This window comes from Equus przewalskii, chromosome 14, assembly GCF_037783145.1.
Source record: "Equus przewalskii isolate Varuska chromosome 14, EquPr2, whole genome shotgun sequence".
NCBI classification, from domain to species: domain Eukaryota; kingdom Metazoa; phylum Chordata; class Mammalia; order Perissodactyla; family Equidae; genus Equus; species Equus przewalskii.
The window spans coordinates 28,372,850-28,388,253 of NC_091844.1; the positions used below are offsets into that span (position 1 = coordinate 28,372,850).

The window sequence follows — 15,404 nt, forward strand, 5'->3', positions numbered from 1 at the left end:
TTTCATTTTTTTTTTGCCCTCTGATACAGACAGACTGCAATGTGAACATCCTCGTGCATGAATACAGCTACTGTTAAATTTCTAGAAGTAGAACTGCTGGAAAGAAGGATATACAAACTAAAAATTTTGAAAAGTACTCTCTAATTACCCTCCAAAAACATTCTAACCATCTACACTCCCACTTAGAGTGAAACTTTTATTGGATTCCTAGCCTGTGCCAGGTATCATGCTAAAGGGTGATGGTATGTATATTTAGAAAATTCCAAAAAATGACTGAGAGCGGTAAGAGTGGAGCTCAAGGCTAAGATTTACACACAATATCAGGCACAGGGAGCTGTCCCTGTTAGAAAAACTCTGAATTCAGCTACAAGTGGAACAGCAAAGGACAGCATGTCCTACCATATGACTGAAGGCAGAAGGGACACTAAATTTCAGATTAACCTGTAAATAATTGTAACAGCAAATGATTTTTACTTTTTACTTTCTAATTTCTGAAAATACCTTAGAAACACTGTTAATAATCTTCACAACCATTTGACAGCTAGGTAAATGGAGGGTGAGAGTTCTGGAATAAAGGAATGAATGAACAGGTAAAAAGACCACACTCTTTAACATTTCTAACACAGTCATAGTCTAACAAAGTCCAAATCCCCCAGCATTTACAATTCAGAAATCTTCTGCATAACTAAAAATGGGTCAATATTAGTAAGTTGCTATTTGAAAAAAGAACAACGTAAGTTAGCACAGCAGAGTTTGCAAACTTACAGCGTGGCACATTCAAGTTTGGTGCTACATCATAAAATATTCCTTTGGAATCTATGAAAAATAATACACGATAGGCATGCACTGGCCTAAAAGTACATAGGGCACAGATATCTACAGACATGACTACACAAAATGTGACATAAATCACTCAGAATCTAGAAAGGCTATATGGGTCTTGCACTTCCAATTTGCTAAATGACACAAGCTGGGGTGGGAACATCTCAGTTGACACAAGAAAATCTAGACTTAAGCATGACAGAGTTTCCAGAAAGTACGGGAATGAGCAAAGTGTAGGCCTTCAGAGATGTGAATCCAACCTAAAGAAAAGAAGGCCTTAACAGGTATGTAGGATGCTGGAATGGAAAATATAGGAGAAAGAAATACTTGGAGCACGAAACAGCTAAGCAGTTGACACTAACAAAATTGCCAGTACCTGGTAGGGCCCGAGGGAACATGGAGGAGTTTGAGGGATGCCAGTCCTTAATTGAATCAAAAAGGGACAATGGGGAGAGTAAAGAGGAGCCTCAGGGGTAGATGGACAGGGTGTGTTACACGAAGACAAGTCTCAGTTATCCTCATGGGTACGAAACGCATGAAGTGGGTCTGTGGGACAAGACAGTACCCTAACTATAAAAAAAAGTTTTCCTGTGAGCCTAGGGCTTGATGCTAAGTTCCAAAGCATTGGATTCTATCTTGTGGGGTGCTTCCTGATACACTTAATATTCTTTTACAGGTAACATGATGCTTAGGCTGCATGCTAAGAATACATGGCTGGAACTATAGAGAGAAAGTGGTTATAGAGGCTGGGAACCAGAAAAGGCCCAAGTGAGGGTTTGCCTAAACAGACTGGAAGTGGAAAGTGAATATTTTCATGTGTAAACATGCGACTGCTACGAGAATTTGTCTTACCACAGCTCCCCCAATCTTACGCTACCCACCCTAACCTGCATTAGCTCCGGATTCCCCTCATTTCCACATGACATAGAGAAGAGAGAGACTGGTCTCACTTGTGAATATGTTGTTAGCCTCACGTTACATCCTCATATCATGGAAGTAGGCTAACTGAGGTACGAAGCTGAGAGACAAAACCCTTCGAAGATTTCATGAGCTCAAGCTATAGCTCTACACTGCAACACCCTTCACAATTTCTCCTCGGGTAAGCACCCCCCGCCATCACTCATAACACTAACATTTCTTAACAGGAAAAATATTCCTATAAATGAAATGTGTGTCTTTGGAGGTCCCATCTAGCAGGTATCTACTCGTGGAATCCTGGCATCTTGGATCACACACCTCCTACTCACTCACACTAGAATAGTCCCCAGATAGGTCCACTTAGGCATCCAAAATGCTTACAACCATGGAAAATGACTAGATCCACAGATTTCCTCCCCAAATCAGCTGACTCCACATACAAATCAGCAGCAACTCAGCCCTCGCCCACTGTCTCCCAGTCACCAGAGTGGTTAGAGAGAAGAGCACTAAGCAGGGGCACAAAAGCAGAGGCTCCCAGGCCAGCCGGGTGCACTGCAGACATCTGCTCCTTAGGCGTGAGGGCACCGTGCAACTCACCACAATGCTTCTCACAGACCCCTCGTAAGTTTCTCCACAGAACCCTTCAGGTCAAGTTAGTTCGTGACGCTTCCCAATGAACAATCAGCAGGAGAACAGCATGTCATCTGTCTTCCAACGCTGGATCCTTAAAAACACAACCAGGAGAAACACGGAGAAAGACCCAGAGCATTTGAAAACAACCCATATTCTACACAATTACCAATGAATAACATAAATGATGTAATATCACACAAAACAAAGTGAGAGAAAGTGATTTAAGATTATTCTCTTTAGTGGACAGAAACTGCGGCTGTTGCAGGACTACCCAGCAAACTGAAAAGCTATATACTGAATTTTCTGTTCTCTTAATACAAATGAGGGCAAAATGTGTCCACCTGTTTCTCAAGGCCAAAAAATCCACAGACAGCTGTTTTCCTGTCCCTTTCACCTTGCCTCTTCCCTATTCTCCACGAACGTCCTCCTCTTTCTCTCACTATTCTCCTCTGCATGTTGCTCGGCCTTGCACACAACCATGGCCGACAGAGAACCCTAGAGGCCCAATGTTCTACAGCGGCTGTTTCCAAGAGGGAGGAGGCTACAGCAACTGCCACACTGGATACACTCAGAGGAGAAGGAAAGGGGAGGACCCCGAATGCCTCTCATGTATAAAAGCGCGGGATGGCAGGAGGCCTGTGTGGCCCAAGGAGCCAGAGGGAGCAAATTATGGGCAAAAGAATTGCAACTCAAGGCTGGAAGAGAAGAGCTCTGCCCTCAGCTGTGTCCCTGGCTCTCTGGCATCTGCTTCTAATGGGCAGGCGCCATTTTCAGAAGCATCAGGCACTGGAAAGAAGACCTCTGCTGCTGGGATTGAAAGGAAGTAACACCCAGGAGGGGGAGATGCAAGGGCGAGGCTGGTCCCAGAAACAAGGCCTATAATGCAGACAAAAGAAAAGGGGAGCAGCAGAGAGATGCAAGTCCAACCCGGCCCAGCCCAGTCCAAGGAAGGTAGGATTCAAGGAGAAGAAACTCAAAGAGAAGAGCCTTGAACCACATCATTCCCCACAAGGGGCACTCAACAAACCTCACCCTACGCTTTCACCAAGTTAGAGAAGGAGCTGCCAATCCTTTCCTTTGCTCCTTAAAACCTGCAGTAAGTTCACCGTTAGATCACCCGGTAGGATTTCAGAACAACGGTAATAGGTCAACCTAGATGTCCTTTTCCTTCCTCTCTAAGGATATTAACTAACTGTACATGTAATTACTAATGTACCATATATGTTATAAAGTATAATTCATAGAATACAAAGAACTATGAGTTACTTACATTAATGAACATCTATAAGGAACATTGAGAGGATTCCCTAACATAAGAGCCTGGGGAAGAGAGACTAGCACATGTGGCTCCTAGGATGTCACCTCCCCAGAGCTCAGCCATGCAGGTGCTGCTGTAGCTCTCCCCCGACTCCCTCCACCCAATCCCATCTTCTTGTGGGGAATCTGGCCGCCCTATTGGCTGTCTCGTACCTTTGAACTGCCTGCTCTGTGACATCATTCTCCCCCTAGACCTACTGCCACCTGCTAGAATCTTGGGGTTTCCATGGAGTTGTCTGTAAATAAATTTGGATCATCGCAAGCGACCAGTGTGACCAGTGACCTTCATACTGGACACACCGCTCTTTGACGGCAGCCACTCAGACTTCCTCTGGTATCGTCTCCTCATCTCTTGGATCTGCGGTTGATGCTTCCTCTTCTTTTCTCGCCATGTCAGGCAAGGAAACTAACTTTTTAAGTGTTCCGTTATGTATTTTTGCCCCTAAATTTGGTAGTAGATTCTACTGTAGCAGAGAATAATGGGAGGAAAGTATTGAAGTAAACCTGGGGACCTAATTTAAGTTTTGACTTTGACATTTATGAGCTGTAGGACTTTGGACAAGTCGTTGACTCTCTCACAAACTCTGTTCTCTCTCATCTCTCACATCAGGATATTACAACTGTGGTTCCTTCTGCTCCTTTTCTTTTCTAATATTGAATCTTAAAGGGCACCCAGGTAGAAATGAAATCAGAGACTTCTTGAGGGTGTTTCCACAGAAACAGAGAGAAATCTAGGTGATGCAGGAAGTTAGCAGTATATCCCCAAAGGTTTCATCTGTAATGGTCTCCCTCCACTGAAATTTCAACTGTAGTATTTTAAATTTAGTGCTGTTCACAAGGCAATATGCCCATGTTTGGAGTTATCTACCTAAATGAGGTGAAAAAAAAAAAAAGTAGGAAGAGACAATGGAGAGTACTGGGCTATAGGGGGACTAGTCTTCAAAGGTCAGGAAGTTGAGGATTGTTTTCATCAGCACAGGCCAACAGGAACCTAGAGGGCTGAGAAAATAGAAGAATGAGGAGGAGAGCGAGGAGGAGCTCTCCAGGAAAAAGACGTGGTTTGGCATGACATGCTGAAGGAACCAAAGATTTTCAATTGCAGCAGGAAGAGCACAGAGTGAAATGTGCTCAGAGCAGGGCGAAGCACAGTTGACTTCAGCAAACGCTCACATTCATAGCCGAGGAAGGCCAGTGAGGCAGAACAGGGCATCGCCAGGCAAAGCGGCTTCTCAGACTCAGACTCGCTTGTTTGCTTTTTTCTCTTGCCTCTCTGAACGCGGACGGCACCTGAGAGTTTGAATATAAACATTTCAGAGATCTTTTAGAAATGACACTTCCTATAATCCAGAAATTGATAAAGTGCTTATCCAGACGGCTGGAGGCAACAGAATTTCTAGTGTTTTATTTCATTCTCATTTTTTTTTTTAAGATTTTATTTTTTTCCTTTTTCTCCCCAAAGCCCCCCAGTACATAGTTGTATATTCTTCATTGTGGGTCCTTCTAGTTGTGGCATGTGGGATGCTGCCTGAGCGTGGTTTCATGAGCAGTGTGATGTCCGCGCCCAGGATTCCAACCAACGAAACACTGGCCCGCCTGCAGCGGAGCGCGCGAACTTAACCACTCGGCCACGGGGCCAGCCCCTTCATTCTCATTTTTTAACTATGTAGAGGTTTTGCCCATTAAAAATAAAACATAAGTTTCTAACAAATAATATCCTCTAACTTGAATCAGAAGGATTAATTCCTGTGTGTGATACGTAGGTTCCAAGTCAAGGCTGCTTTTCATCTTTATAAACATTTTCTTCCTGACATAGAGCGCGCACTGAGAAACGGCCACCATCTCTTTCTAGATCTAAGCTGCCCGAGAAGAAAAAGCAAAACTCAAGTGCCCCATCTCTGACTCCACATTTATCTCAGACAATTTTGTGGCATCCTTCCGGTTTTCCTACATTAAATTTTTAAAAGTTGGATTCTAGCGATGACGGTGGTTTTAGTCTTTGGGGATGACCCCTTCCTGGATCTTGAAGGTGATAATAATTGAGGTTTTAGGATAAATAGAAAAACCTTCCTGATACCTTTTAAGTACTCTCTTCTGCATCTATGTGGTTATACTAATTGAAGTATGGATTTCTAGGCTTACTAGCTGTTCCTTGCGGCTCATGGTCAGAGAAATAAGAACGAGCACAACAACGGAATTCCTTTACACTTAGGATGTTGCTCTCTGCTTTGTACCAGTTTTCACTGAAATATCTGTCTGCTTATATTGTGGCCAGCTATACATTCACATTGATAGCATTTTGATGCCTTTTAGGCCACTTTTACTGATCTACTCTGTCTGCACGTACTGGCTAGGAATTCATTCAAAATCACCTTCTTCTCGGGCTGGTTTTGGTAAATAGTATTCACTACAATGGAGCCGGCAATATTCACTTTCATGACAAAGCGTATATGATACAGAACTACATTTATCAGTAAACTGATTCTGCTTTGTTGCTTGCTGCATACCGCAGTTTTTATGAATATCTATATGGTTCTTTTTACTTCCTTGATAAATGTTTTCCATGATTTTTCACAGAACTTATCATATCTTCCTCCAGATAACAGATATGTCCTATATGAATTCATGTATGAATTACTATTATTGTTGTTGCTCTTGTTATTGTAACTACAGATGAGTAACCTGAAGCTCAGGGAGATTAAATTACTGTTTTCTTTCAAAAAGCACTTCTTGGGATGCACACCCTCAGGCAATCCTGTGGAGGTAGGATCAGAAACCAGGCTTGAAGAGGGTAAGAGTGACCCTTTACACCTACCACCCGGACTGACTACTGGGTGAACTCTAGGGAACAGCACGTGAACAGCACGAGCAAACAGACCCTGAAGAGACAGTGGTAACAGCTGCACTGTTTTCTAAGGGACCAAGAAAACACCTTATTAGGAGGTCTCCTTCTCCCGGGTTCTGGTAGTGGAACAGTCAGAGCAGAGTCCTGGCAAGAAGTCAGGAGACTTAGGCTCTGTGACCTGGTGATGATGCTGCCATAATGGGAGAATCGGACCACTCCAGCTGACCTCTCTGAGCCTCAGTTTCCTCACTCGTACCAGGAGAACGTCAGAACAGAGCATCTCTGAGGACGTTCTAGTTTCAAGTGCTTCAATGCTAGCAAAGAGTAGACGAGTCAGGACTAGGGGAGGCTCAAGGGAAGGATGGGCAGGGAGAAGGGGGCTTCCAGCCTAGACAACAAGGTGTGACCCACACCACGTGGGGCTTCTGCACATCTCTGCCGCAGCTGGGAGCACAGGCAGTTACACAGAAAGGAACAAACTCCTCCCGCCCTTACAACCACCATAAAGGCGTGGGTGTTTGCTGTCTCAGTGAGCACTGGGATGAGAGGCTTCCTCATGCAGCAACCTTGAGATGATGCTGCTCCTCAGACATTGTCAGAGTTGATCAGTCTCACTGAGTTTTTCTTCACCCTCTTGTTCCCTACAGAAAATTTCCAGAATCCATCCTTACTTGGAACTCCAAACTCCCTGCAGCTCTCTCTTCCTGTGGTGAGCGATGCAGCTTCCCTAGCAGGAAGTGTCTGCAATTTCTCCAGAGTCTCTGCTCCAGCCGTCAGTTCAGGATGGCTACTGCCATCAGCCTCGGGCACCTCTTCCCAGCCACTCATGGGCAGCGCCTACCTTTACCAACATTCTAGCACAACCACGCTGTCTGGAGTGACTGGCCAGAGCCAGAGCTCCACCTCAGCTGCTTCCTATCCGGGTCTCTTTGAGTGGGGTGTCCCAGGAAGCACTGCACAGGAGTCCTCTTCACTCGGAGACTGCACTCTGACTGTCACTGGCCACGACACAGCGGTTTCTTCCATGTATATGGCAGCACAGTATGACAGAACTTCAGGTGCCAATAACCCGGTCCCACTGTATCCATCTCTTTCCACCAGCCTTGTTCAGGGAACACCATCTCGGGTTCCAAATCAGGGACACAGCCTGTCACTTCCCTACCAGGAAGGAAGCCAGGTGTACTACTGTGGTCACGGCACACTGGGGCCTCTGCTGTCTGGAGAACTTGGCCCCTGCCTGCAGTCCTACGGCTCTGTGTCCTACACAGGAGCCGGGGCCTCTGCTCCTCAACCAGAAATGGTGTTGGTACTAAAGGAGATTCAGCCCACACATGGCCTTCCACCAGCCTCCACCTCTGGGGTCTACTACGCTGCGTCTGCTCCAGCCATCCCACAAACCAGATTTCAAGGTGAGTACAAACAGCAAGAAGGCAGAGAAAGGAGGTCTGCATCCAAAATCAGGGTCAAATCTGCAGCCGGGAAGCGGTGAGGCCACAGACAGGTAGAACTGAAGTCCTGAGACATGAGTGAACACTACCCTCGCTCAGTGCTCCCCATTTCAGACTCGACATAAGAACACCTCATACAGGGGGGCAGGGGGGACACTGTAATGCTCATCTATGCTACATGGCTGAGAACCCCAAGAGCACACCAAGGGACCCCATATCTCTCACTACCCCAGCTGCTAAGTGCCCTACTCCACCACATACAAATGGACTCCCTCTGCCGATTTACGGGGTTAGTCTCCTGGGAAGGCCTGTCAGAACTATCACTATGATAGAGACACGCAAACTTTCCCTCACTTTGTTCACTCATACCAGGAATAAGCCCTTCTGTCCCGAGACGCTGTCAAAATTCAGCAGGCTAGGAATCTGTCCTTGCTCATATATTCCATCGGAAAGAGCTCCGCTCCCTCTCCTCGTCCACAGTGTGACGTGTTCTCATTCTCCCGGGAAAATGGACAGCATCAAAAAGACTCTATAGGAGAATGTTAGGACTTGTGAAATGTCTCATAGTATAAAACTCTCTTTTACTTTTTATTGCTCCTATGACAACCCTATGAAATAGAAAGAAAGCCAAGGGACAATGACATCCAATGATCACCAGTAAGAACCAGAACACTCGCCTCTTACCTCCTAGCACAGGGCACTGTCCATGATCCTTAAGAGCCAGGAGAAACGCCTTGCCCATCGGGGGAAGGGACGTGGTTGCCGCACTGGTATCTAGGGGGGAACATCTCACCCACCGAGGACTCACTTCATCCTTGCTTCCTTTGTAGTGGTGGAAACGTCCCTGGGGATGGAGACTTCCCTGGGGCTGCAACCGCCAAGCCAGAAAATTTACCTACAGCAAGCTCCAGAATTCCCCAAATCCTGCAGTAGCAGAAATACCCAGATGCTGCAGAGTGACCCACCAGCTGAGCTTGGGGACATGTCACTGACAGCTCCAGACAAGACGTCTAACAGTGACCTCCTGGCACTGTCTCCAAATCCAAAGAACTGGGATGAGTTTAACACCAAACTTGCAAAGCCCCTGGATCCCGACCAGATCCCAATACAAAACCAAGAGCCTCTACTACAGCCTTTAGAAATTCCTGATATTCTCCAGCTCCTGGCCTGCATCGATCCCCTCGGACCAGAGGACCACCCTGCTTCCGAAAACGCTGATGTGGGAAAGAGTAGCCTGAGTCTTGAGGGCCAAGGGACACTGGACAACGGGACCGAGGCTAGCGGTGGCTTTGCAGACATCGCTACACTGATGGAGGATGGTCACCTTCCCCAACTATTCGACCCCTTGAAAGACCTTGATCAACCCCAAGGCCCCGAGCTGATCCAAGCCAAAGACACAGGAGCCATCGAGTCCATCCAGCTGCAGCAAAAGATAAGTGGCAGAAAGGCTGCCTCCGAGTACACCAGGAAGAACAAACATCAGGCCTCTGAGCCTCTCGATGGTGCTCCCAAGGCCAAAATCCAGCCAAAGGACCCGGAGTGCCTGTCAGGGGGAGACAGGGCTCCTGAGAACGAGGCCGAGCACTCCAACAGCAAACCTCAGAAAGCTGCACCCAGCAGGATCAGTACAACTAAGAGCCATGGGCAGGAAAGGACCAAGAGGACCAGAGGAAACAACCCCAAGAAAGCCGGAGAGAGTCGGCAGTCAGGGACTGAAGTCAGGGTGGAAGAGAAGCCAATGATGCCCAAGATGAAGCGGAGGAAGAATCAGCCCGAGCTGAGCCAAGAAACCTTTAGGCGGCCTCGAACCAGCCTCGGCCAGCACATGTTGGAGTCGGTGCAGGTGTTTCATGCTCTGGGGAGGAAGAGTGAGAAGAACACCGGGCCCTCTTCCTCCCGGGCCCTGGGAACCTCCAGCAACCCCAAACACCCCCAGCCCTGCCCAGCTATCAAACCGTGGCTGGATAAACCACTGGAGGGTCAGTGTCCTGAGGAAACTCAAGTCAAAGCCCAGAAAGCAGAGAGCAGTGCTGAAAAGGAGTGTCCACCTCCATCCCGGGACGAGCTGCCACCTCCTGGGAAGGTCAGGTTGGTACCTTTGCCTTTTCTGTCCGTGGACAAGCCTCCAGCTCGACCTGTTCCTCGGAGGCCACAGGCTCTGGCCTCACATCGGCCTGCTGTGGCAGACCCTGCCCGGCCTGCTTCCACCAACTCAGCTCAACCAACTGCAGTCAATTCCACCCACCCAGCTCCTGCATCTTTGACAGGTCCTGCCAGACCAGCTCGGCCAATTTCCACCAACCCCGCTCGACCAGGTTGGACCAACCCCACCCGACCTAGCGTCCCTCAGTGTCCTGCTTCAAGGCCTGCACCTTACACAACAGCGTCTTGCACTTCTCTCCAGCAGGAGCCCGTTGCCACTGCTGTGCCCATGCTCCAGGCCCCGCCCAAGCCTCCCGCCCAGTATCTACTGGAGGATTTCAGCAGGCAACCAATTCCATGGAGGAAACCCGACATTCCAGGGCCAGTGATGTCAGAGCCCATCACACAGGAACAGAGGCCAGAGCGGGAGGCCATGAAGAGGCAGGCTCAACAGGAGCGTGAGAAGGCTGCCAAGTACACCTCTCGGGGGAAAGTGCAGTTTTTCACTGAGAGGGAAAAAGAAATGGAAATTTCTCGATACTACGGCTACGCGATATAAGGCTGCTAGGGCTCTTGGTGCCCCTTTGGGGACCAGTTGTTTTTCCAGAGATAGATAGATAGATAGATTTCTCTTATTCGTTTTGATATATTTAAAAACTTAGTAAGACAGTAAATAAAGTACTAGAATGAATAGACGAGGAATAAAGAAGCCTTCTGTGTTTGGAAATGCTGTTAACTGTGTTTTTTCTGTGATGGGGGTGGGAGGGAACCCAATTCTTCAGGAGAAAAAAAAAGTGAAGTTGGACAGGAGAATGAGGGAAAAGGGAGACGAACTGACGAAAGAGGCCATAATTGGGTGCAGGGCTGGGGAGGCCCAAAGGGGAGAGATTTGAGGGGTTTAGAAAAAGAAGCAGGAGTCGTGAATGACAGAAGTCAGAAGCAGGGCCTGAGGGGAGCGTTAAAAGAGTAAAATTGGAATAGAGTTGAAGACGGCAGCCGATGAGTCTAGGTTGACCAGGAGAAATGTAAAAAGTCTCTCAGGGAGGCTGGTCTTATGGCTCACGACCACCACATCGGTGTTTTGGAAAACAAGAGATTCAGGACACCTTCCAAAAGGCTTGGGTCACTTCATCCATGGATGACTACGGCTGGGGACGGTCAGTATAAATCAAAGGGGAATCTACGGGATGAATGGCCAGGGCTGAGTTTCCTTGGGGGCAGCTGATAACAGGAGCCTCCCCATGGGAGCTGCTGCAGCAGGACAGGGCAGGCAGAGAAATTTCCTCAACTTCTGTGCACCAGGCCCACGAGCCCACTACTTCAGTTAACCTTTGCAACCACACGCAAGGCCAGGGTCACTGAGCCGCTTTACTACTGACGTTCCGCAGTGGGCTGCAGTCACACTGCCTGCGGAGGAGCAAGGCCTCAACTTGAGACCTGCATGCCAGCAGTGCTCAGTATTTGCTAACGCCTGCTGGCGACCAAGCTGGCTTTCAGAGCACAGCATCCAGACGTTACTGGTGGATGAGATCAAACTTCTGGAGCGGGGCCTAAACTTTTTTTTAGATGTACTTCATTCTATTTCCCCTCTGTACAGACTATGTCGTTTTCCCACCCAAGGTCCAATTGCCATACATCATCCTACACATCTGCCCCTTACCCCTTTCCTCCTCCTCCCCCGCTTTCCCCTCTGGTATCTATGTGTTTGTTTATCTTCCACATATGAGTGAAGTATTAGGTATACGTCTTTCTCCATCTGACCCATTTCACTTAGCGTAACACCCTCAGGGTTCACTCATGTTGCTGCAAACGGCAAGATTTCATGCTTTTGATAACTGAGTAGGATTCCATTGTATATATACCACATCTTCTTTATCCATTCATCTCTCAGTGGGCCCTTAGGAGGTTGTTTCCAAGTCTTGGCTATTGTGAATAATGATGCAACCAACATACGGGCGCATCTATCTTTGCCAATTAGTGTTTCCACGTCCTTTCGATAAACACCCACAAGTGGAATAGCTGGGTCATATGGTAGTCTTATTTTCAATTTTTTCAGGAATCTGCATTCTCTGTTCCATAGTGGCTGTACCAATTTACATTCTGACCTGCACTATATGAGGGTTCCCTTTGCTCCACACCCTTCCAACACTTGCTATTTCTTGTTTTTCTAATAATAGCCCTTCTGACGGGCGGGAGGTGGTAGCTCATTTTGGTTTTGAATGCCCTTTCCTAAAAATTAGTCATGTTTCATGCCTTTTCATGAGCCTGCTGCCCACTCGTATATTTGCCTCAGAAAAGCGTCTGTTCATAAGTATTGACTTGAGAGACCTGCCAGGTCCTCCTGAATCCACCTGGCCTGTCGCCACCTTTTCTCAACATCACTGTCCTCCAAACCACATGAGAAAAACCTGCCGGAAGCGTCCGTCACACTGCGGGAGAGTGGTGGGTGTGCCTGTGCACTGGGTCGCGGCTCCACCCGCACAGGACTTGTGTGCCCAAGGGTCCAGAGTCACTCCCTGGGAAGTCTTGTGGGGCACCTGGAGGGGCTGAGCAGGGGAAGCGTGGGGGACAGGAGGCATACAAGGGAATGCAGTGGTTGGAGGGGAGTGATGTGAACAGTAAATAATTACCGTGGGAAAATTGGTAATTTACATTTCTAAAATTATTTTTATTGAGATATAATTCACATGCCAGAAAACTCACCTTTTGAAACTCTAAATTCAGTGGCATTTAGTACATTCACAAGCTCAGGCAACCACCAGCATTATCAAACCCATCACATTTTCATCACCCCTAAAAGAAACCCTCTTAACCATTAGAGGCTGCTCCTCACTCCCTCCTCTCTCCAGACCCGGCAACCACTCATCTGCTTTCTATCTTTACGGACTTGCCTTTTCTGGACATTTCACACATCTGAAATATACCACAATACGTGACCTTTGTGTCTGGCTTCTTTCACTTAGCAGAAGGTTTTTCAACGTCCATCCACGTGGTAGTGTGTGTCAGTCTTTCATTCCTTTGTATGACTGCATAATGGAGCCACCACACTTGTTTATGCTTTCCTCAGTTCATGGACATTTGTGTTGTTTCTGCTGGTCATTTACATTTAATGAGAGCTTATATTGTGTCACGAAGCACCACGAAGTCACTCACCCCATTTCGCCCATAAGGAGACAGGCTTGGAGAGTGTCAAGAACTGGCCCAAGGTGAAGAGGCAGCAACTGGGGCAGCTGGGGTTTCAACTCAGGCAGGCAGACCTCAGAGGTAATAGATTCACAGGAGAGAACGTGAGAAAGGTACAAAAGGGGATTCAATGGAAATTCACCCTTCTCCCCAAGTTCCCCGGCCACCCATTTCCCTCCTCCCTTAGACACATTTACTTTTGCCACGCTGCGGATCCTTCCAGAGAGGTGATTTACACTCCAACGTGGAAGTATCACAGTTTACTCACTAATGTGTCCACTGATTTGAAATATCATTTTTATGCTACACCAAATTCTTACATGTGTTGGAATTACTATTTTCAGAGTTGGCCTGACTTTTTTGCTTATCTCTAATATTTGTCATTTCTCTAGAATTCATTTTCTCTTCTTATAGAATTTTTAAACTTTCCTCCTTCTCTTCTTTCTCTTAAGACATTATCCATTGTGTTCATTCACTCTTGTATTATTTGTAATGTCATCTTCAGATAGGACAAACTACCTGGTATCTTCAAAAAGCTAAGTTATTGAGAAAAAAAGAAACAAAGACAAAGAAAGTGGAGAGAGACATGGAAGGAGAACCCATAGATTAAATCAGACATCCGAGACCTAACAATCAAACGCCAAGTGTGGCCCTAACTTAGACCTAACTCAAACTCTTCAAAACAATTTCTATGACATTTAGGAGACAACTGCGAATTTGAGCGCTGACTGGATATTTAATAATAAACCAGGATATTAAGGAACAAAAGTCTGACATTTTAAATGTATATATCAAAGATGAACAGGTGAAAGTATATGATATTGGGGATCTGCTTAAAAAACTATGGAATAGGGCGAAACAGGGAGGGGTAGAGAGGAGACACGACAGCCATCAGCTGATAAATATTCAAGCTGAAGGAGTTCACGGCTGGTCCACGAACACCACACCATTATGTCTGCTCCTGTAAATGCTTAAAATTTGTGTTAATTGTTAAAACAGGACGACACTGTAGAAGACTTTTTGGCGCTTTCTCAAAGGTTAAACGTAGAACTTCTACACGATCCAACATCTCTAATCCCACCTATACATCCAAAAGAATTCAAAGCAGGGATTTGAACAAATGTTTGTACACAATGCTCACAGCAGCATGATGCATAAGGGCCAAAAGGTAGAAACAACCCAAGTGTCCATCAACAGACGAATGGATACACAAAATGTGGTATGTACACACAATGGAATGCTATTCAGCCCTAAGAAGGAATAACATTTTGTTACATGCTGCAACATGGATGAACCTAGAAAACATTATGTTCAGTGAAATAAGCCAGATACCGAAGGAAAAATATGTCGGATTCCGCTAACATGAGGCACCTAGAACAGGCAAATTCACGGAGACGTGAAGTAGAATAGAGGTCACCAGGGGCTGGGGGAGGGGAAATGGGGCTGTTAGTTTTTCATGGTGACAGAGCTTTGCTTGAGGATGATGAAAACCGCTTGGTTACAGGCAGTGGTGACAGCTGCACAACATCATGAGTGCACTTAATGCCACTGAATTGTACACTTATGAATGGTTAAAATGATAAATATTGCTTACGTACGTTTTACTACAGTAAAAAAAAAAAAAACATAAGGAATACCTGAGTTCAAGTTTCAATTCTTCCTTTTCTGGGCCTCAGTTTCATCATCTGTGAAGTGAGTCACTGTCACCGTCTATGCTCCAGGCTCAGTGCAGAGGAAGCACTCAGGAGGGGACGTTAGTACCACTCCCACTTCATCAGCAAAGGCCTGCTGTGCGGATTCACTGACTTAACGTGTGTGCACGCACTTTTTAAATGGCAGCTGCTGTACAGGCCTACCTCACTGTACTGTGCTTCGCTCTACCGTGCTTCACAGACGCTGCATTTCTTACGAGACCCCCATCAGCAACACGATTACAACTTGCTGAAGGCTCAGATGATGGTTCATATTTTTAAGCAATAAGGTATTATTTACTTCAGCTATGTATGATGTCCCTTTAGATATAATACTATTGCAAACTTAACAGACTATGGTATCGTGTACACATAACTTCTACATGCACTGGGAAACCAAATCATTAG

The 15,404-nt window shown here is 46.5% G+C and overlaps 2 protein-coding genes across 12 annotated transcripts in view; one reads left to right on the forward strand and one right to left on the reverse strand.

The window, feature by feature from the left end:
• Positions 1–15,404, reverse strand: part of MTHFD2 (methylenetetrahydrofolate dehydrogenase (NADP+ dependent) 2, methenyltetrahydrofolate cyclohydrolase) — a 91,054-nt gene that overhangs the window by 43,440 nt on the left and 32,210 nt on the right. For 3 of the 11 annotated variants that reach the window (XM_070572360.1, XM_070572361.1, XM_070572351.1), the window contains one exon: positions 13,276–13,379. The exons of 1 other annotated variant lie outside the window; for it this stretch is intronic. In XM_070572360.1, coding sequence (XP_070428461.1) covers positions 13,276–13,289 — 14 coding nt within the window. In that variant the 5' untranslated portion in view covers positions 13,290–13,379. Of the gene's footprint in view, positions 1–2,337; positions 2,465–3,643; positions 3,819–4,860; positions 4,978–13,275; positions 13,380–14,942; positions 15,094–15,404 lie in introns of those variants that run through there. 7 more of the 11 variants (XM_070572350.1, XM_070572353.1, XM_070572349.1 and 4 more) reach the window with 7 other exon arrangements.
• On the forward strand, positions 3,908–10,849 carry LOC103559858 (uncharacterized protein C2orf78-like). Its single transcript, XM_070572344.1, has 3 exons — positions 3,908–4,087; positions 7,180–7,941; positions 8,811–10,849. Exons 1-3 carry the CDS (start codon positions 4,081–4,083, stop codon positions 10,679–10,681), a joined length of 2,640 nt encoding a protein of 879 aa, XP_070428445.1. The 5' UTR covers positions 3,908–4,080; the 3' UTR covers positions 10,682–10,849.

Excerpts from the sequence above, each read along its gene's own strand:
- LOC103559858 (XM_070572344.1), top strand. Across the intron at positions 7,942-8,810 it reads CCCACAAACCAGATTTCAAG|TGGTGGAAACGTCCCTGGGG; the intron begins GTGAGTACAAAC and ends CTTCCTTTGTAG.